Raw genomic sequence first — 22990 nt, 5'->3', positions numbered from 1 at the left:
AGATTTTCTAAAAATTTCATTTTTTTTTAAGTATTCCGCTTTTTCAGAAAATTCACCGATTTTCAAAGAGAAACAGAAAATTCAAACTACATAGCTACCAATCATTTCTCATTTTTACTTATTTTACCTATTATCTCCCCTTTTACGCGCAGCAGATAAGATTTTTCGAATTTTTTACCCGCTCTCCAGATAGATCCGATTTTCATAGTTAAAACGACGCTGCTTTTGACAAGCCTTTTAAGAGGTCCCAAGCCTGGAATCTGCTAATATCTTGATTCTTATTCACACGATTTTAATATCAAATTATCGCGATTCTTGTATGAAGTAATTTTTTTTTTAAATTAGTTACTATAAAGGTGACTGTTTTTCTAACAAAGATTATTAGTATATATAAGTGTTACAACATCAGAGAAACTGGAAGGGAATATATTCAGAACTTACATTCTGTGCTTGCAAAGAAGAAAAAATAGGACTTGTCACAAGATGTTTGAAGATGGACTAACGACTAAATATAGCAAACATAAAAGATATAGCAAACAAAAGCAATCACTTAGAAAGGGATTGAATTAAAAAAAAAATTTGGGGGGAAAAAGAGTTAATTAACTCATCAAAATTTTATTTATAATTGCTGTTATTTATGCTATAAAATGCAAAATTCTTATCAAATAAAAAAAACAATTATCTAAGCAGTTGCTGATTGTCATGTAATTTTTCATTTCGGCTGTAGTTAGATTAGACTATAATATGAACATAATGATATATGATGATGAACATAATGATAATGATTAGACTATAATATGAACATTATTTATGCTATAAAATGCAAAATTCTTATCAAATAAAAAAACAATTATCTAAGCAGTTGCTGATTGTCATGTAATTTATCATTTCGGCTGTAGTTAGATTAGACTATAATATGAACATAATGATTCGGTCCATTGTTAAAGTTTTTTTTCCCCAATATAATTTAAAAAGTAATATTACTGATATATTTGCTATAAATCACATAACAGTATTTATTAAAAGAAATGAAATATTAATATATATTCTCAGTAGTTTTAATTTGCTAAACCAGGTAGTTTTTCAAGTAGTAATTGTCTCTTATGTGAACTGAGGAAAAATATAATTTCCAGCTTTATATTTTCAATTTGTAATTTTTTTTCTTCACTAAATGTTATGTAATCGTTTTTATAATAATAGATCAGTACACAATTGTATGTCAACACATTATTTATTACCTTAAACTGTCTGGAATTTATTATTAAAGGGTTGCTGTTGCGTAAAATTTGCTATCGTGGAAATTCAGCTTTTTTGCGTTTTGGCTAATCTCATCCCTGTAGTAGGGCAGGTAAAGTATGTAATATTACACAGTAGTTAGTAAATGTATCCCTTTAATTAAGCTTTAATATTCTTCTAGTTAGTATAGTAATTGTATTTTATCAGTAAAGCATTATCTCAACAGCCCATTGTGGGCCTGGGAGGTCATGAAGGTTAAGGTTCCATAATTTTGTGGTTAGCTACATGATTGTGGCACTGTGGTCGACACTGCGGACATGACGTCTTTACTTCCCAGACAATGTAGTACCTATCGATCTAATTTATCATATAATGGAGCTAATGAAATTCAAAAAAATTTTATATTTTTCTGCCTGTGTTGAATTTGTTCATTTTTTAAGTTAATTATTTGTCCTCATGATGATGATTTGTAATTCCTTTTTATTTTATACAGTAGCACTTAAACGTCTTTATTTAGAATTTATTTAAAGTGTACCAAACTTAAATTATATTTTGCATATTACAAGTAATTACATCAAAAAACTACATTTGTTGCAGTACTTAGTCATAAGAACTGTTGGTTTATTTTAATTTTATCGAATCAAATTCTCTTTTGTGGAAATGTCCTTTATTCAGTGAAACTGCCTGACTTCTGTGGGATTTAGCATTATTGACAAAGCAAGATTTTCTTATTTTATGTGTAACATAACAAAATTTTTATCTGTAAAAAAAACTGTATTAGTCAATTTGTTTAATTATTTGTTTGAATTTTGATTTCTATTATTTTTACAGGGTGCGTAGCATTTGTAAAAAGTACTTAAAGGTGCTTTTTTGGGGATTTCGTTTTTAAAAGCTTTTAAAGGTGCTTTTTTCAGCTGGCGTTTTTAAAAAGTGCTTTTTTTCCGAATAATTTTTTTTCTTTCCTTCAGTGATATCTGGTGGATCCCATGCATTTCACGAAAAATGGGGAGTTTGCTACGCAATTATTGACGCGGACTTCATGTCGTACCCATGTTATGACTTGCGCATGCGCCCACTTGAAACCGAAACCCGAGTGCTCCAATTCGGATAGAGAATATCAGATCCTTATGAAATGTTTTTATTTTTAATTTAATTTATTTTTGTTCTTGTTTATTTTATTTTACTTCTAACACTTTTTTTGACGTAGGGGGTAAGGGTACTTTTGTTCTGAGTTCAGGGTCAAGTTGAATTCACTTGGTGATGTGGGAAAGTACTGATTGTTTTGATTTACGCCCGTTTCTTTCTTTTTTTTTTTTTTTAACGCTAAAACTGTTCATAAAAAGTTTTTGTTTTTCAATAATATCATTGATAGAATATGAATTTTTTGAGTGCTTGAAAATTTTTGTAAAGTGCTTGAAAAGTTTTTAAAAAGTGCTTATTTTTGATTCAAAGATTTGGCTACGCACCCTGTTTTAACACATATGTTAGCTTATTAAAAAAATTTGTGAAATCAAATGAATTTTTTTCTATTAAAGAAAAAATTATTAAAAATTTCTATCAATATATGAATTTAATTTTCTAACAATATTTTTAACTGAAAGGAAAAAGCGATATAGTTTTGGAGAAAATTTTTAACCAAATAAACTGTGTTCTGGGGAAATACTAAACTCACTCTTAGAAATCACTGTTCAGTGTTTAGCTATTTTTTACGAATGCATGAGAAAGCCATAAGTTGATTTTGATTGTTATAACAGCATTATGCTTAGTGGTATGATTAGGGAGTTTTGAGATCTTGTTTAGTGAGAGAAAATAACTCATGTAAAAATTTCTTCTTCTTTTTTTTAAACTATAAGTATAAGAGATAATCAGTGTTATAAGAGATAATCAGTTTAATTTAAAACAGACAAATATGTAAAATTTATAAGCTAATTGATGAAGATTATACAGTTTACCTTTTTTGAATGATTTCTCTAGTTGAAAGACTTTGTTTTGTCCTTGATTAAATTTTTTATTGATCATACTTTTAATCTAAACTAAATTTTCTAATTTTGGTAGCTGAAATAGCATAATATGCAAAATAATTAGCACACAAAGCGAGGTTTTCACGAAAGACTTTTAAGTGATACTGTTGTTTTTATTACTTTTCTTAAAAATTGTCGTATTACAGAAAAATTTGGGTGGTTATAGAGCTAGGCAGACTGCTTTAAGTATTTCTCCTACACGGTAAGACCCCATTTACCTACTTTTTTAAATTCTTCTGTTATTTTTATTTATTTTTTTTAATTTATTTTTTTTTTTCCCTGTAAATTTTTATCAAGGTTTAAAATTTTGAAAATAGCAATTTGTGCAGCTCATCATTTTGTAGTTAATTCTTTATTAATTTTTTCCCGGAAATATTTTATCATCCAAATGACATAATATAATAAGGGGGGGGACAAATATCTTTATATTTAGTTCAATGTCAGTTTTTTCCGAAAGTAATAATAATTTTTTCTTGGTCAATTAAAATTAATTTAGTATTATGTCTTATACAGATGAATATACATGGATGTCCTACACATTTTGATAATCGTTCAATATTTTTCTGGTATTTAAGATTTAACTATTATCCATAATTCTCATTGATCATTTTTTGTCGTTATATTATGTTTGTTTGTCAAAATGGTACAAAAAGACCTATGAAGCTGCCAAATTTATGTGAGCTTCAAGATTACAATTTTGTCTAATTAACAAAAAATGTATTAAAATCGGTATCAATGTTTGACATGTTGCTTGCAATAACATGACAATCCAATATCATGTTATTCCATGAAAAAATTATGCATGAGACAGTGTCAAAGAAATTCTATGCAAGCTGTTAAATTTTATTTCTAATAATAATAATATAACTGTATCTGAAACTCTTCCCCCTAAAAGTATTATTTGCTTGTATGGTTTCTTTTACTTCCAATAATTTATATTTTGGTATAATCCCTTCAAATTGGAAAGGTTAAAATCTCCAAAGAAAAACAATGTTGCTTGTGACAGCTTCTAAAATCATAATTGAGCATTTCCATACAACTCTTATTTCTTCATAAAAAGATAAATTCAGTTTTTTGTATTTGCAAAACACAAGAAACTGCTTGCAAAACACAACCCTTTTAAAGTACAAATTAAAGATATGTGCATTATGTGTCTTACATCATTTGTACATTAAATTTACAGCATAATTAAATTTTGAAATAGTTTTTTTTTTTAATGAGAAATCAAACTTTTTTAAAGACCCAGCTTTTAATGATTGTTATCCCCAGAGTTCACCCTAGAAATAAAAAAAGGGAGGAGTGCTTCCTCACAGAAAAGGGCACTCACCACTGTTAAAATTTATCAAAATGTATAAAATTATGTCATAACTGAATTTGATCCTCAACTTTTAAATTACCCTCTACTATTTTGTGTGTATATTTCACAAAGTAATTCTCACTCATCAAAATAACAGAAAATTTTGAAACTTTTTAAGAATAATTAAAGAATAATTAATAATTAAAAGACAATCCCTGTATAAAATTTTTTTTTAATAAGATATATTTATTTAAAAAAAATGGTAATATTTAAAAACACTAAAATAATCTTTAATATACCCCTAAATAAAAGATATAAATATCTCTGGGACAGAATATTATGCAAATTTTTAACTATATAACTAGACAACATAAAAAAATCTTATTAAAATAAAGGATAATAACTATCAATAACTTAATAAATCAGAAATCGACATTTCATTAAATTAGGTGGTTTAAAAAAGCAACGTTTTACTAAAAAAAATTAAATAAAAAGGCGGTGTTATTAAGAGATGATGGATTATTTTTATTTAAAAAACGGGGGGTGGACGCATTTATAGGGATCAAAGGGCAAGCCGCCTTTCTAAAAAAGCTCAAAACACTGTTATCCCATCACTAGATTTATTAAAGCTATGTAAAGAGTTGTGTAAAACAGTTAAAATGTTTTTATGTTTATATATTTTGCCAGCATAGGTTAATTAGATCTAAGTAAATAAGTAACTGTGAATCATTATAAGTTAATAAGTCATTGAAAATCATTTGTTAGCAAGTAAGTGCAAATATCTGTTCGCTCTAATGTTTATTAAAAAAATAATAAAGTTTAATTTATGAAATGATGTTTTAAAGTTAGATTTGTGGGATGGGGGACTTAGTCAGTTCAATGTTTTTATATAAAATATTTCAATCAATCCATTAGTTTTAAAGAGTATAAATTTTTTTTCTTCCAGTTTTCTTATAAAGTTTTTAGCATAAATAAATGAAAATGATAGATATTAAGCATTACTAATAAAAAGATAAATCTTTAGCTAGAATCATTAGTTAAATAAGTAATGTTAAAATGTAATTAATTTTAAATAAAAATATTTTTTAAGAACTGTCTTTTTCCATTTTCTTACTTAAATATTTGTTGAATGCAAGTAACTTAATTAATAAAATAATTAAACATACTTTTTGTTTCTTGTGTCATTAAAAAAAAAAAAAATTCCAGACTAAATTTTAAACAAAAGAAAACTATGTATATATATTTATATATATATATATATATCTAAAANTATATATAATCAACCAAACGCTTAATATGTGCTGCTGTTAATTAATTTCAATATAAATACATAACTCTTATATATATGATGCTAGAATTATACCTTATGATTGATGCATTTTTAGAAATTCCAACTAGCTGTGTGTGTGGCAACAAGTGTTCAAAAGCGCCTATGTTTATGCTGTTAAAAATGATGAAATCTATTCTTTGGGGATGAAAGATTCCAGACAGTTCTGGTTTTAACCTTTTCAAATTTATAAAAAAATTTAAAAAAATACTAACAGTAAAGTTTATAGTAAACAATCTGTAACTTGAATGATTCATTCGGTTTGAAATGAACCAAAATAGAAAGAGAAAAAATCTTATTGGTGCCATTCAGAGATTTTTATTAAATTTTTTTTACGAAAAAGGACTAATAATTAGTTTAAAAAAATTTTAACCAGAACCTTAATTAAGTAATCCTTTGGAATTTTGATACATTTTAGCATGGCTTAACTAGTGTAGGCGATTTGCATGTGCTAAATATCAATGGCCTATTTATTTATGAGCCATTTTGGTATCGGTTGAAGAAGAAAATGCCTTTAAATTTTGCAGTTAAGTATAAAGTTTCTCTATCTGAATTTTTTTTTTTTTTTTTTTTTTTTTTTTTTTTTTTTTTTTTTTTTTTTTACACTGTGCTACACATTTCCACACGGGAAAAAAACCCATAGTCATGAAAATGTAGCTTTAAGCTCTTGACTGGCATGTGGATTTAGAATTTTTTTAAGTTTTTCACTCATTTCTGAACTGTCCTGTGACAAAATCTTTATTGAAAAATGTGAGTAATTGCTTTATTTTGACATGCCTAGAGTATTGGAATAATTTGTTCAGTATTTACTTGATTAATTTGAAAAGTTTCTCAACACAAAAGTGTACAATTACTTTAACATAGTGAATTTTTTTTATATGAAACACTCTTTACAATTGGAAGCTATAAAATTAGATTTAATGTTCAATGCTTGATGTAAAGTAATGTGGTCGGAGAACACCTAACTTTTGAATTTTTTAGAGATGCTTAAGTTGATTGTTTAAGGTAAGCTTTTGTGCCAATGCAAATGCTAATTTCAAATAATCATTTAAACTACCTTACGTGCTTAGACTATTTTACTTTCTTATAGGGGTGTTGCTAATAGGATGAAATCTGTGCTTCTTCCATCTTCAATGACGTTTGGTGGATTATTTAATAATATGGCTTACTCTGCCGAAGAATCTTCTCCCATACCTTACAGCACTGAATCATGCTGCATATGTGATGAAGAATTTTCTTCTGATAGTGATCTTGCAAACCACCTAGTAACTCATGCTGATGAAGAAGTTTTTAAAGCTGGTTTATTGGAGCTAGAGAAGAAAACTCCAACCAAGCATCCTCCTCCTCACAGTTCTACTCCTGTAATTTCCAGAACAGTTTCTCTTAAAGAACCTCTCAAAAGAACTGCATCACAACGCTCTAAATCTCCAGAAGTTTGGGAGATTATAAGTGATGATTCAGATGATGAGAGCAATAAGAATAAAAAATCTGCAAAACTGTCAAATAGTTTCAGACTGGTAAGTACTCCAAGTAAATCTGCTGAAAATACTCCAGTGCAAAATAACCAATCTAATAAACTTTCAGCAAACCAATCTAATAAACCACCTGGCAACCAAACTAATAAGCCCTCTGGCAACCAAACTAATAAGCCCGCTGGCAGCCAAACTAATAAGCCTGCTGGCAACCAAACTATTAAACCATCAGTCAATCAAACTGTTAAACCACCTGGCCACAAATCACATAAATTGCCAGTAAACCAATCTGATAAAAATCCTCTCAACCAAATTAAAAAACTTTCAGCTGTCAATAAAACTAATGGACCTCCAGGCAATGAATCGAATAGAGCAGTTAACATCAATCCATCTAATAAACCTCAGTCGCACAAGCTTTCGCAAGTTGCACAAACTTACAAATGCCATACATGCTCAGCAGAATTCAAAAACATTAACCTATTGAAAGAGCATGTTTTAACTCATGAAAATAAAGAGTCTTATACATGTCACATATGCAAAAAAGCATTTTTACACAAAGGAAGTTTAAGGCAGCATTTACATTTGCATATTGGTGACAAAAGTCACAGTTGCAAGGTTTGCAATAAAAAATTTACTGTTAAAAGCGTTCTTCGTAAACATGAGTTAGAAGAGCACATGCAACCAGCTTCGCAAACTGTTCAAACCAAGCGTCAAAAAAGTACATGATGATCATTGTTCAAAAATTTATTACATCATTATCATACTAATTCAACTTTTTTGCCCTGCATTTATTTTATTATTTTTTCAATTACACTAGCATTTCTTTGTCAGTCATTTTTATTTAAATATCTTGATTAAGGTTATTTATCTTAGTCAATTATTAAATCTGGTCAAGTCTTTTGTTTATTGAATGTTCATGTCTTGATTTTAGACAAACTAGTGAGCTTTTTTGCTGATTTGATTGTTTTAAGTTTTTCATGATCTGGCAAATGTTTTACAACGCTAAATAACTGCCTTGTATTTTAAACTGGTGGAAGTTTTTTTGATGTAATATTCCGCAATTTTGTAAATGAAAATGTTGCCTGATTCATTTCTTTAAAAGCAGCATTTAAAGTGCTGAAATTTATTATCACTATTTTTGCATTATTGTTTTTTTTTGTCTGATTATCAGTGAATAATTTATAAATTAGTTTTATTTTTTAAATATGCAATTCTACTTTAAGATTTTATATGACATTTTGAAGTTTCCATATTTTATTTAGATGCCCTTTTTAGTTGTGTACTTTTTCATTATTGGTTTTGGAATACAAATCAATAGGTGCACTAATAGCTTAAAACATTTCCAATTTTAATGATATGTTATCAATTGTTAAAAATCACTTAACAATTTAACGACATTCCTTTTGAAGTAATGAATTTCATAGTTTTTTTTCTATGCAATTAAAAATTCCATCAAGTGACAATGTTCAACAACTACCTGGGCAGCAGAACTGTCATGTCTCCAATATTTTCTTTTTTATATGAAAAAACTAGATGACATAAAATAGTTTTCCAAATACTTTTTTAAAAATAGAAGTAAAATTTGTGCTTCAATCAGTTTTGTTGAATAAGAAAGTGCATAAATATTTTTCACAACATTAGTGGACACTGGACATAATTTATTATTTTATTTTTGCTGTACAGGCAACTGTGTAGTTTTTACTTTTTCCATTGTTTATATCATTGCTTAAGTATAGTATAATGTTGCCTAAATATCTTTCCTATTGTTATATTATTACACATTTAACAAATAGCGAGTATTATAATTTTAAAATTAAAAATTTTCCCTTTCATCAAGTGTCTCTGTGTGTTTCTTTATGTGATGTTTTGTTTTTAGCTGTTTCTAAAAATTAGTTACTGCTTTGAAAAGTTGCCTTTTTAAAAGAAAAGTTCTTTTTTTTTTCGGTGGGGGGATTATATGTGCAGTGTATGTCTGGAAAAGACAATAAACTTTTAAAGTAATCATTACTGACATTATGCTTTTTATTTATCAGTCTTTATTTAATTTTTTCTGTTTAGTTCAGTCTTCTAAAACTGTAACTTCAAATGTATATTGTTTTTGATTTCCAAGCCTCTCATAAAACAATATAATCAACCAATTGCAATAAATTCCTCATAAGTTGAAGGATCTTTTAGATTTCTTAAACTATTATTCCCTACCGGTAAAGTTTCTTATACACATATTTATCTTATAATGGTTAAATGTTGGGAATTTTTTTAATAGCGAAAACTTAAAAATATCAAAGATACTGTTTGAGAGTCTCACTTTTTGTATATTAACAATATTTCATAAAATATTGTTTTACAAAAAATTATACAATTTGAAAAAAAAAAAGTTTTTTTTTTTTTTTTTTTTTTTTTTTTGAGATACTGAANTTTTTTTTTTTTTTTTTTTTTTTTTTTAAAGATTTGTTGACTTAGTGATTTTTCTGCTATCAAAACTTGCTTATAGCTATGAACCATATTAAACTTGGAATTAAGATACAGTCTACGATCTTCAATTGTGTTCCCTTATATTACAATGACTGCAGCATGAAGTCTCAATTGCTGTTCCGTAGGCGCAATGTTATTTTAGCACCCATTAGAGTGTCTGAACTGAACTGTTCGTTCCAGTATAGCGACCAAAATTTTGTTTCATTTTTTTTCTTTCTAATAAAATCACTGCAGTGTTATGACATTTTTGAGACTAATATTTCTTCATTCACTACAAAGTCAATAAGAAAAGTCTAGAGAAAACTAGTCTAACCTCTACCTCCCAATAAACATCAAACATCGTGGATGAAGAGAGGGTGACAGGATCACCTTATCTTAATGTATGATGTCCTGGGCATAATCTATTCTCAGGAAGATTGTGAAGTAACAATTACTTACCATCATTAAGAATTTGAAGTGTATATTGCACCGCCATTTGGAAATAGATGTTTCCAAAAAAAAACTGTTCCTTTCAAAATTTCAAAGCGTTCAATATATTCATTTATCATATTTGAAAATTGTATTACCTACCTGCCTATCCTCTTTCCTCCATGTTTGAAACTTTTATTCACTCTTTGTGTGAAATGTTGTAAAAGCTGGTTTATTTTGGAGTTAAAGCACATGGTATTCACATTCTTCTGGATTTTACTTATGCTTAATTTTCTGAACGTATGTTATTGAACTGAAGTGGCTGTCAAAACCAATACATAATATAGCGGGGAAATTAAACTTAAAACGGAAATAAAATTTTTTAAAGAAGGTGGATAAAAGAATTTGAAGAATAACATCAGAATCATAAATTGTTAAATTACTCAAGATCCCGAAAAGTACTTAGTTTACAATTATTATGTTTTTCTAAAGGTAAACAAATGAAGTTCCAATTTTGTAGCATAGTTTTCATTACTTAACATTTTTAAAAAAAGCATTAAATAACTAACTAAATTTTATGTGCAAAGATGTCATGTGAACGATTTTTTTAAAATCTTTTATATAATATATTATAATACTTGTACTTAAATGACGTAAAAAAAATTAGTATTTCTTATTTTCATAATTCTATTTAAAGTATAACATGTTTTTTGCTAAAATAAGTCCTGTTTATGAAAATATAAGTATGGTGACCTCACATTATAACGTCTGTTTTCGCTTGGACCACAGGGGTTTATATATCTAGTGCCGACTGTATTTCCTTTTTTTATTTTTTCCTCAGCCATTTTTTATTTATGTTAGTTATTGCTACTGTCTGTAGAAAGGTTTTCATTTGGTTTATCTGTTAAATGTGACATTTGAATTTCTCTAAGGAATTGCACCTTTAATAATTTATTGCATTTTTTTTCTCTGTTCTTGAATAAATTATTTAAATAAAAACTATTTTTCTTGTTATAAAAATTGACTTGAAATTGTGATTGACTCTTTCAAATAGTATTAGTTAAAATTTAATTTTGCAAACTTTAACTAATAATACTGTTGAATTAGTGTTTATTGAAAATGCCATTATTGCAATATTGGTTTTTCTTCCTATAAAAGCCTGCTTCTGTTACATCATTACAGGTTGATTTTTTTTCACTATCAAAATCTATGATTGCAAACTATATATCTAATGAAATAAATAATTTAAAATTAGCTTTCAACATTTACATTATATGCAAACTATGTAAAATAATGTTATCCAAAGTGAGGAAAATAACATCTTTTTTAAAACAAATACTCAATGTTTTTACCTTTTTTTAAAAAAAATTTATGTAAAAATGAGTATTGCAAAAATACTTAACATTTATTAATAAACTATACAATTGTCAAAAGTTATGACTGTGACTGACATCCATATTTAATTCCTTACATTCCTTTTTTCTTCTTCAACTTTACCTCTCTCGAGTTTTGAAGACTGTCCGTTTCATGGTTTCTTATTAGGCTGAATAGTCAAGATCTTACTGTACTGCGGAATTTAAAAGCTAATGTTTTAACATACTTTTTTTATTAAAAGTGTTAGTGTGAAATTTATATTTAACATTTAAAGATTAATGATCTAGTTTTTTTTTTTTTTCTTTTTGTCAAATTTTAAAATAACCAAATTAATTAAAGCACAATTATTTTACTTTTTTTTGAATATTATTTCAATATTGACCAAATGATAATTAAGTTTTATTCCTTTTTTTTTTTTTTAAGGTTTCATTCCCTTTTTAAATCTTTTACTTCAATATTTTGGTTGCCTATTGTTTTGACAGCATGTAAACTCAATGTTTTTAACTCTGTTTTTTTTTAAAATTAATTTATTTATTATCTTTATTTATATCTTTTTGTCATCATTATTAGCACATTTTAAAAAATCTTAACCTTATGTTACTCATAACTAAACATTGTTAATTCTGAACTTATTCATCAGTTAATGTTATTTAGAGTTGAAATAATTTTTCATTAACACAAATGTAACACTTCTCCTATTCTTAAATTTATTGATTTAACTTGGCAATGAAAAAAATATTTATTCTTGAAAGATAAAGCAATTGTTATTATTATTATTATTTTCAAAATGATTTCTTTATTGGATTTTCTTGCTTTTATTCTTCTTATTAATAAATGCACAAAATTTCTGTTAGCAGTTCCAAGCTACCTTAAATAGACTAAATTACTTTATTTGACCTATATAATTAAATTTACATTTAATTCTATTTTAATTCAATCTTATACATCTAAGAGTAGGTCTAGTTTAATATTAATTTTTGTTTAATTTTTAATAGGATCGCCCCACCTTATGATCAAAATGCTTAGAACTTTTAAGTCCTGAAGAAATTCTCTTTTAAGAAGCTGAGCTTTTTAGGAAGAGAACCAACTTTGTGATTTGGATATCTAACCACTGTTCTATTGTGCGCATCTGTAAATTTTTCATATATATTACTCTAATTGCTCCGTAATATGATGTAGGGATATTTTAATAAAAATGCTTCTTATTTTTAAAATTGTATTGTTTAAGAAATAATTACATATCAATACATGTGTGTAATTTTATATAAACTAAATTTAATAATGTGACCTAATATTTTCTGTTTTAATTTCCTAAGATATTGTAGCTTTTTGAAAATGCCTTGTAGTTATGCTAGTATAACACCTTAGATTTTTTTCTTATAATTAAAAGTGTTACTTCGAGAAAAGCTAATTTGCTTTTAATCTATGCATTGAAAGTAAAGATTTCTTTATCTTTTTTATTATTCATTGATATGGAGAATTAAATATTATTGATATAATAATGTGTTAAAAGTTCATTAAAAATTCAAAAAAGATGTTTAAATCTTATTTGATAAAAAAAATTATAATTGCTAGATAAAATTGTGATACCATAAAAATGATGTAAAAGATTTTATTTATATATATATAAGTTGAAATAAACGAAGATTAGATATAATCATTTATGCTAACCAATAAATCATTTTAATAGTATTGAGAAAAAGAATTGTAATAATTCAAAATTACCTGCTTTAAATATAAATGTTTGTTTTGTTTTCTATTGTTTAATATAAATATCATCAATAATTGGTTCAGTAGTTTACTATTATCAAATTTCTAAATGTTTCCTAAAATCATTTTTCTTTCAACTTGTGTGTTATATGCACATCTAAACTTGAGAATCAAATAAGGCATCAAATTTTATTCCAGTTTCTATTACTTAAATATACATTTCCCCCCCTTCTATATAATTAAACTATGTTGCTTATTTTGAGTTTATTTATGTTGATGAATATTTTTACTTTTATTATAAATGGTAATCAGCATGTAAAGAAGAATACTTATACATTAATATCTATTTTGCTGATGTTTCCATATTGTATTATTCATGTACTGCATTGTGAATGAATGTTGTTTCAACTGGCACAAATATGTATTGTTTTGTAATAAAATATATTGTTTTCAATGATAGTGTATCTTTAAAAAATAAATAAATAAATGGGTATAAACTCATATTTCTTCTTCTTTTTTTTTCTGAAAAATTTGAGTAAAGAGTGAAATTAAGTGTGTAACTTTTTTTCTGTAAGCAAACATAATTTTTTATTTTATTTTAACTTGCATAAGAGTAATCATCATTCATTATAGTGTGCGTTTGTTTTTTTAAAAAAGTGTTATTAATAACATTTCCAAAGCAAACCTTTGTAATTTTATTCGGGTTTACTTAAAATGAAGTAGCATTCTGCAATTTTTATATATAATGCAGAATTTGTTGTTCTTATTTTTCTGTTGAAAAATACTTTGTCCTGATTTTCAACTTTTGTATATGTGTCCCTATTTGCAAGCAGTCAGAAAAGCAAGTTATTGAATTGATTTTTTAATTGTTAATAACAATCATTCTATTTTTAATGCTTGCTAACTAAGATGAAAAATAAACTGAGGCATCTTCTTTGAGCAGAATGAAAGTTACTCTCACAAACAGAAGTGTGTTAACGATATTGGAAAACAATGAATGTGCTCTTCATGATTTATTATGTTGAAATAATATTCAACCAATAAGATGTATGCTTTGAACAACTAATGTAAGATCATTTTTCTTGTGCATTTAAGTCTGTAGTCTTGCTCGTTCTGCTCCGTGCCCCCCCCCCCAGCTTCTTTATTAACCCCTTGGGGACGGGTGATTCAGAAAAGCATTCGTACAAAATCAGAATCAGGATGTAATTAAATAAAAAAACGGTAACTTTAATGTAGTCGTTTCTAATTTGACAGACTTACTTTGCTTTTATTTTAATTATTGTTAGTTTAATCATACATATAATCAATGTTAATTCAAAGTACAACTAAATAGTTTAATTTTGAACAAAGTAATGGTGAATAAAATAAATCAAGCAATTATAACTCCGCCCACAAATAAACTGCTAAAGAATTGCTTTGATTACCAGTTTTATCTTTTTACCCTGGTTGATACGGTTTCATGCTGTCACGTATTTGTGACAGTCGGCGTGAAAGGGTTAAGAAAAGCAGAACTTTTCCTAATCGAAAACGATAGCACAATTTAATTAGTAACCAACCAAGAAGTTAATTTCTCCTAGAAGATTATGTTATATTTGTTTCCTTTCTTCTCAGAGAATGAGTCATTTTCGTGTTTTAACATTTGTCTAGTTCTATCTTGTTTATCATTAAAAAATATATTTTTTAAAATTGCAATTCATCCAAAGGCAGTGCCTGATTTACCATAAGACCTACGAGGCCTGGGGTCCCTCATTTCTGGGGTACCCTAACCCCTTTCTTCACGTGATTTTATTGCAAATCCACACTGTTTTGTCCACCTTTTCTTTGCAGTTTTTAGTTTATGGCACAGATTTCGTGTAATTCCGTTTTTTATTTATTTATTAATGCGCTGATGAATTGTAAAAGGGGAAAAAATTTATAATTTTTTTCTTTCAAAATGCTGGAATACATCGCCCATAGTACTAGAATCTAGATTCCTTTGTGTGTTGACGAGAAAGATAATTATCCGAAAATATTTTATTATTTTATAAATTTTATTTTTATGTATAAATATGATAATCTTTTATGTAATATATTTTTTGCTTAATTGAACAGAAATAACCTGTATACAAAATAAATAAGTAAAGTAATTGAGAAAAATTGTTTCATTTGAAAATGAAACTATCTCGTAAGGTTTTTAAAAAAAATTTCGAATAATTTCTCCCAGCTTTCACATGTCTGTATGTGCTTACAACTATTTTATTTATTTATTTTTTTTTAAAGATTTCAGTTTCAAGGAATTTATTAACATAGATTAGTTGGATAAAATTTTAGTCACAATTTTCCTTGGGTAATAATGTTTTAATTTTAGTTATAAAGCTTGCATACATTTTTTATTATTGTTATTATAATGAATTAAACGAATAGTTCGTTATTTGCTATTATAAGATTTACAGATAAATGCATTTTTAACTTAAAAGGAATGGATTTTTCTCAGAAAATGAAAAATAAAATCTTATCGTGTTTTTTTGGTTGTTTTATCTTATTAAAAAAACAGTTTTTAACGGATCTTGAAAGGAATATTTTATTTACCATGAATTTGTGTCTACCTGCTACAAAGTTTTTAATTATTTTAAGCTACAAAACTTACTTTGTAAATGATACAAACTGAATTTTATGTGATACAAAATGAGTTTTTACCGATACAAAGCCTACATTTTTCCTGATTCGAAAACTGATGCAATTTTTCAAAAGTGAATGGGACCTCTGATATACTACTAATTAATCTGTTAAAACGATGTTTTAAGTTACGAGTTACAAAAAGATATTTTCCCTGAATAAACATAACCTTTTTTTTTCCTCCATGAATTCGGATTCTTGACTGTCACAATATTAGGGATAGCCTTGCCGCAATCTGGATGATAATGGTTTACAGAAGAGCGGATGGCTGACTCCATATCGTTAATTATACTTTTTGCGTATTTCGCCATATCTCTGGAACTACTGAAGCTAATCAAAAAAAATTGCATGCAATTATAAAAGTTGTCCATCTAACGATAATTTCATGTAACAAAAACTGCAATAATTAATTATTTAATTTACCAATGATCTAAGAAAATCGAAATTGTAAACAAATTTAATGTAGATAATTTTAAATGATAAAATCCCAACATTTAAAGGGAATCAGCTAAGTACATCAGAGCTATCTGCTGTTTTTAGCGATAGACCCCGAGCTATCATCAAAGGGGGCTCCAAAAAACTGTGAATTTGATAGCCTTTTTTTTCCCTTTAAATTTATACCGTAAATAATCTTTTAAAAATGAAGTGTGTCTGTGAGAGAGATTAAGATAACATATTACAAAAGAAAAAGCGCTCCATGTGCATATGTCTCGTCCGTGTTAAAAGATGCAAGTAGAATTTTGCGAAGGAGGAAATACTTTTTCAGTTAGTATTTAGTGTAGTAAATTTATTTAGATATTGAAGTTCTTTGCCAATTTAATATATTTTTTTTTTTTTCCTTAAATATTTTTTCAATTTAACCTGCAATTATTATAGTTAAAATTTTGGAAAATGTCTTCATGCTTTTTTTTAGGCGGAGGAAGTTTTATTTCTGCTTATTTTTTTAAATTTCAAATTAAGATTTTCAAAACAATAAAAAACGTAAATTCTGTTTTTTAGGCTTGAAAAAGTTTCCAAGTAATAATATCAGATCTGAAATTTTCATTTGTAGTACTAGTTAGCAAAGAACGAGGTGCAAAGTCTGAAAAATTGCACATCAACGCTTCTTTAACAAAGTACATTACAGTTTATTTCTGATCATTTTTTTGAGATTTTCAAAAAAAAAANAAAAAAAAAAAAAAAAAAAAAAAAAAAAAAAAAAAAAAAAAAAAAATCACTCTTTTTCGTTTGGAAGAACAAAGTTTGAATTCTTAATAGTAGCGATCAGTTTTTAAAATTTTATTTGTAGTGTTAGTTTGCAAAGTTAGAGATTGAAAAATCTCACGTCAACACTTCTATTACAAAGTACATTTATGTTACGTTACACTTATCTTTTTGGGGAGGAGGGTTTATTTCTGACCATTTTTTGATATTTTTAAAATTAAGATTTAAAAAATATAAGTTCTCTTTTTTTAGGTCGAACTTTTTTATGTAAAAACAGAAAAAAATGACTTAACTTGTGAAAGTAATTTTGCAGAGAAATTTTTGAAACATGTTTTTAAATAGTATTAAAAACTGTTAAAAAAAATACTTAATCGGACGAAGGAAGTTCTTATAATAATTTAAAGACTTTTCTTTTAGGGAACGCTCTTCTATATCATCTTAAGAGCAATTATATTTTAATTTCATTTGTAATTGGTAAGTTAAAAGTGATTACTTTCATCATCCAAACTATAAAATCTCACAGGTTTGTGAATTTACATCCAAAAAAAAAAACTTTTCCTAATTATTAAGGGTAGTGCTGAGAATTCATATGATCTTATAAAATAAAGCTTATTTATTTAGTTTTTTTTTTTACTTTTTAAATAGTACATAAAACTCATTCATTTACTAAACTTTTGAAAAATGAATTTTTGAGTTTGAAAAATTTAAACTTAGAGATCTCTATTGACGGATGAAATTTTAAAGTAAATAAAAAGAATTTAAAGATTATTTCATGTTGCATATGCTTTTATATAATTTGCTTTTAAAATGAAGCTTTTTTTTTTTCTTTTTAAAAAGCGCATAGAAACATTCATTTACAAATTTTTTTGAATTGAAACATGAATTTCAGAGTTGGAAAAAAAGGTCACTTTATTTTTAAAATTTTCTTAAAAAGCAAAATAAAAAAATTAGCAAAGAAATTACTCAGGGGAAATTTTAAAATATGGAAAAAAGTTGAATTCGGGGAAAGAAAAAATTTCGTCGTCGAGAGTCAAAGGTCAACATTTTTGAACACAAAAAAAAGAGAAACACAGATTTTTTTTTTTTTTAAGGAATGTTCTAATTAAAATTTTATAAAATAAACTAAAGACGTAAACTTTGTTTAACGCAAAGTTACATATCTTTATTAGAATTTAATCCTAAAATTGTATTACTACAGTCAAAGTTAAAGCAAAAACTAACCTTTAATTTTTCTAAACGTAAATCATGATACTTTTTTTAATTAAGAAAATAGGTTTCAGACTCTAGTGAAAGATTTTTTACTTGGTTTTAATTGTCATTCACATGAGTAGTTCATACCTGCCAAGTCTCCTGTTTTTTAACGAAGACTCCTGTATTTTACGACTATCTCGTGTTTATTACTCAAATTTCTCCGTATTTGTTGAAGAATTTTAAAAGAATGGGTGGTAAAATATCCACTGGCAAAAATACTCAACAGATAGTGCTATTGCCAGTACTGCAGTATGTTTAGTGTTAATAGTTTAAGTACCTCTCGCGGTCAGGCAAACCGTGGGACGTTTTCGTGATTTTCCTCTCTGTATGACGAAAATGCGGTTGCATCAAAAATTCCTCAACTAAAGGCTTATTTCTCCTGATACTTGATCCAAGAGTTCCCTTGTCTTCTGGATTGGGTTCAAAATTACAAGGCTACGGAGTGTAACATTAGTAGCAGCGAACCCATAATTGGGTCAGCTGTTTAACAACGGTTATAAAATAGTTTAAATAATTATAAATAATGATTTAAAAAAATCTTCTTTAGATTAAGATTTATATACAAATTTTTTACTTCGCTAACTGATATTATTTCCAACTTTGAATTTCTCTTTTTGACTTACATGTTTATGCATGATGTATCAAAACTTTACGAGTAGCCTAAAATATGTGGCTAGTAAAATTTTCGTTATTTTATTTCCTCCAATGTTGGCAGGTATGGTAATTGACGAATAATTTTTACTTCATAAATATTTTATTTAGTCGGTTTTAATGCCATATTTAAATCAATATGCGATTAACAATCAATGAATCTTTAATTGTTAATCACATTGGTAGTTGACGAAAAAATTTTACTTCATAAATATTTTAATTATTCGGTTTTAATGCCAAATTTAAATCGGTATGCAAGAGCAGTAATGATTGACAAAAGTTAGTTGATTATAAAACTGAGCTCCTCATGTAATTGAAAAAAAAAAGAAAGAAAGAAAAATATTATCAATCTTCATAACACATTTTATTATCAATTAATTATTCAGTGAAATTGAAAACAAGCATTGAATTACGTTTAATTTAATCGATTTCTCCATTTCATGATTCCAACACAAATAACATAGCTTTAATTCCTATATCTTTAGCTACAGACACCGTTAAGACATCCATAACCACATCAGTTTTATTGTTAGAGCCGGATTGGGATGTCGTTATTTCTTGATCTGTAGCTTTCTGCATTTTTCACCACCTTATTCCGACTGGCGCGTTGCTTTAAAGATAAAAAGGTAAGAAAAGTGGAGTGAAATCTAATAATTGCGAATTCAAATGACGAAAGCCTGTGTACTATGTCACGGGGGGTCGCTTTTATCTATTTAAAGTCGAGTTCATTAAACTAATGAGACGCGATATATTCCCTTCTCTTTTAGCGTTCCGGTGGTGGCACGCCAGATAAAAGGGGTGGGGGTTTTATCAGTTAATTTCAGCACCTTTGCCCGGTCACGTGGCTAATTACGAGACGAAACTCATTAGTGGTGGCGGGGATCTTCGCACGATTGCTCTTCTGCATCTTTCCCGAGTCCGAAGCTGGATGCTTTAGAAGAAGCTTCTCGCTCGCATCTATACTTTTTTTTTATGTCTCTTTCGCTTTTTGACAAAAGATGAAGTCAAATTATTAGGTTTAATGTTAGTTTTTTTCTCCATGTATCTGAACTGGTTTATTCTTGTCTTAGTTTCGTTATTTTGAATATTATAACGAATGCGAACATTTTCTTTTAAAAAGATCTCTTATTTGCCTCCCTGTATGCGGTTTTATTAGTTTCGTCGATTGCGTGTCATATTGCAAATCATATGATAGTAATTGATCTGCGAGCAGTTATTCTTATTTATTTTAATTATATATTTTATTATAACTTATTTATTTTATTATACTTACTGAAAGGAAGAAAAAAAATTAAATTTTTATCTTTCTGCATGTGCCTAATCATAATTAGAAAAGTTACAAGTTATTTGTACACTGTAGGCTCCGTATACTTTTACTATTTCCTATATACAAACGCAGTTCCAGTATCTTTTATTCGATTGGAATATTCAATTATGTTAGAACCTTAATCTGTGAGATTCTAAAAATGCAATTGTAAAAAATAAACTTCCTTAAATGAACGAACAAAATGAAATAATGTGTCAAATTAAATTAGACCAATGGGTCTATGCAAGTAATCTCCTCGAGTAATCTAGTCTTTTTCAAGTACTCGAATAAAAACATTACTTTTTATAGTCACATTAGAATGGTCTTTATTGTACTATCCAAGTCAATCGGTCTATTAAGCCGGAATCTTGAACTTAACGTTGATAGTTTGGATCCTGAATATTTGATTTCAATAAGTGAGTTATATGCTTTTCAATTACCCGATTGTACAGAGAACAGAGATAGCAGTATTAACCCTTCTGAAAACTATTATTCTCCGACAATCAGCACGTGCAACATGCCTGCAAATAATTGCACATTCATAAAAATTTTAGGGACAGGAAAAAACAATCCCGGTCCTTAGAAATACACTTGTACTTTGTATTTAGAGGGTGCACGCCAGGCAGCACCGTGCTTTGTGTGCAATGTTTACTTAATTATTTTAAAGAAAAACGCAATTTATAATATAATAAATGAAGAGATAATAATATCGATATCGTTTTTCATAATTTAGCACACGGTGATCAAAACTGTTTTTAATTTGTAGCATTTATGCATCAAAAATTTCACTGTTCAAATAAAACACTTATATCACAGTCAAATATTAACACACTGATCTATCTATGTCAGACTATGTATCACTGATTAATAACAATAAGTCTAACGGTCCAATACCACAATTTCCGTGGTCTTCTTAATTAAATTATTTCTTGATAACATTTGTAGAGCATTTTTACTTCTAACTTAAGGATCTTTGAAGCTGTTTGACCAAGAAAAATGGTGAGGGAACAGTTTGTATGCCTCTTAACTCTGAGTAGGGTGCAAAGCTTTATGTTTAAATTGTGTACTATATTTCTTGAGAAAAAAAATCTTTATGAACTTTAAAACGAACAAATTACTTCAATATTTAAAAAATACTTTTAAAAAAACGGTCAAAATACTTTTTTGCCACACCAAAAATGTAGGGCGCGTCTCTTTCGAAGAAATTTTTAGTGGAGATTTAAGTTTCGTACAAAAAAGATACTCCCGATAAATCTGGCAAAAAAAGAATAATTTTTTCCTTTCTAGTGCTCCTAAAAATATAGTTCTTAAAATTCTTAGTGTAATTTTGTTTATGTCTGAAAGTGGTCGAAATTTCGATTAGCGAAAATTTTTATTTAATCATTTAGGAAATAGTTGAAACTTGTCGTGACAAGTTCAACCAGACCAGAGCTCCAGTTAAAATTCAAGCTCAATAGTTGCTCAAAAAACAGGCTAAACTTCGACCGAAGATAATTTTTATTTGGCGATAAATGGCAACATCAATTCCATTTGTAGCTCTCAAAAATCATCAAAACTTGTGTTATCATGTAGAAGTATAATACTCCAGTTAATATTTAAATTTGAATGAAATTGGCCAAAATGTCGGTTGACGATAATATCACTTTGGCGATAATATGACGATAAGTTCTGCTTGTAGGAGTGAAGAAACTATCTATACTTGTATTGCCATCTAGTAAGGGCGAAAATATTAGTGCATTAGCTGTTCGAAATTTTTATTTCAGGTAATATCATGCTAAATTCTGTTTGCAGCGGTCTTAAAATCGCAAATTCCTGAGACACATAGCTTCTATAGAATTTAAATGCTCCAGCTAATGGAAAGTGGTAGAAATGTCGTTTGTAAAATCGTTAGAAGCATGAAATCAAAGAAATAAAATATGGTAAAAAGTATTAAACTTTTCATAAAAATTTCCAGTTTTTGTGACATAAGTTGGCAACCTAAGTAAAAATCTGGAAATAGTTCTCTGTATTCGAGTATTGAGACACCAAACGGCGTAGCGTAGGGGCAATTTACTTCACAAAATTAAATCAATTGCGCTTTTTATTTCAATTAAAAAAATTGGATCACATTAGCCTTTTTATTTTTGCACAACTGGGGGTCTTCATTCATATTGACCAGGGTTGGCAAGTTTTCGACACGTGACGGTTTTTACCGGTTTATACCATGGTTTTTACCGTCATGTCAAAAACCCCACTGTCAAAAACGTCGAAAACTGTCAAAAACCCATAGATTTGGTAAAACTGTAGTTTTGAGTTTAACTGCTTATAATTTAAAATTAATTCATTTTTGGGCAATAAAAAGTTAAAAGATATTAGATAAAGTTGTTAAAAGATATTTAAGAACAGATTCTTGCATTTTCCCAACATGATTATATCAAAAACATACTATTTGAAGTAAAATATTAGGATACTAAGCAAAATTTTCAACATTTCCAAGCATCATTTTGTTTGGCATATTACATTACTGAAGAATGTCAAGTCATTCTTGGCTTAGAGTTTGTTAGTAGTTACAAGCTTTGAAAGTTTTGTTTAGCTTATTTCTAATATTTAAGAAATGCCAAATTTTTA

At 27.5% G+C, this 22990-nt stretch overlaps 1 protein-coding gene across 4 annotated transcripts in view; it reads left to right on the top strand.

Annotated features, from left to right (window-relative positions):
* The window catches only part of LOC107449411 (transcription initiation protein SPT3 homolog), an 80146-nt gene that overhangs the window by 4707 nt on the left and 52449 nt on the right, over positions 1-22990 (top strand). Inside the window, exons 2-3 of one of the 4 annotated variants that reach the window (XM_043055301.2) lie at positions 3404-3459; positions 6972-9185. The exons of 2 other annotated variants lie outside the window; for them this stretch is intronic. In XM_043055301.2, coding sequence (XP_042911235.1) covers positions 3404-3459; positions 6972-8079 — 1164 coding nt within the window. In that variant the 3' untranslated portion in view covers positions 8080-9185. Of the gene's footprint in view, positions 1-3403; positions 3460-6971; positions 9186-22990 lie in introns of those variants that run through there. One more of the 4 variants, XM_043055302.2, reaches the window with a different exon arrangement.

This window comes from Parasteatoda tepidariorum, chromosome 4 (genome assembly GCF_043381705.1).
Source record: "Parasteatoda tepidariorum isolate YZ-2023 chromosome 4, CAS_Ptep_4.0, whole genome shotgun sequence".
Classification (NCBI taxonomy): domain Eukaryota; kingdom Metazoa; phylum Arthropoda; class Arachnida; order Araneae; family Theridiidae; genus Parasteatoda; species Parasteatoda tepidariorum.
The sequence above is the reverse complement of the archived record's forward strand: the minus strand, read 5'-3'. Positions and strand labels throughout refer to the sequence as shown.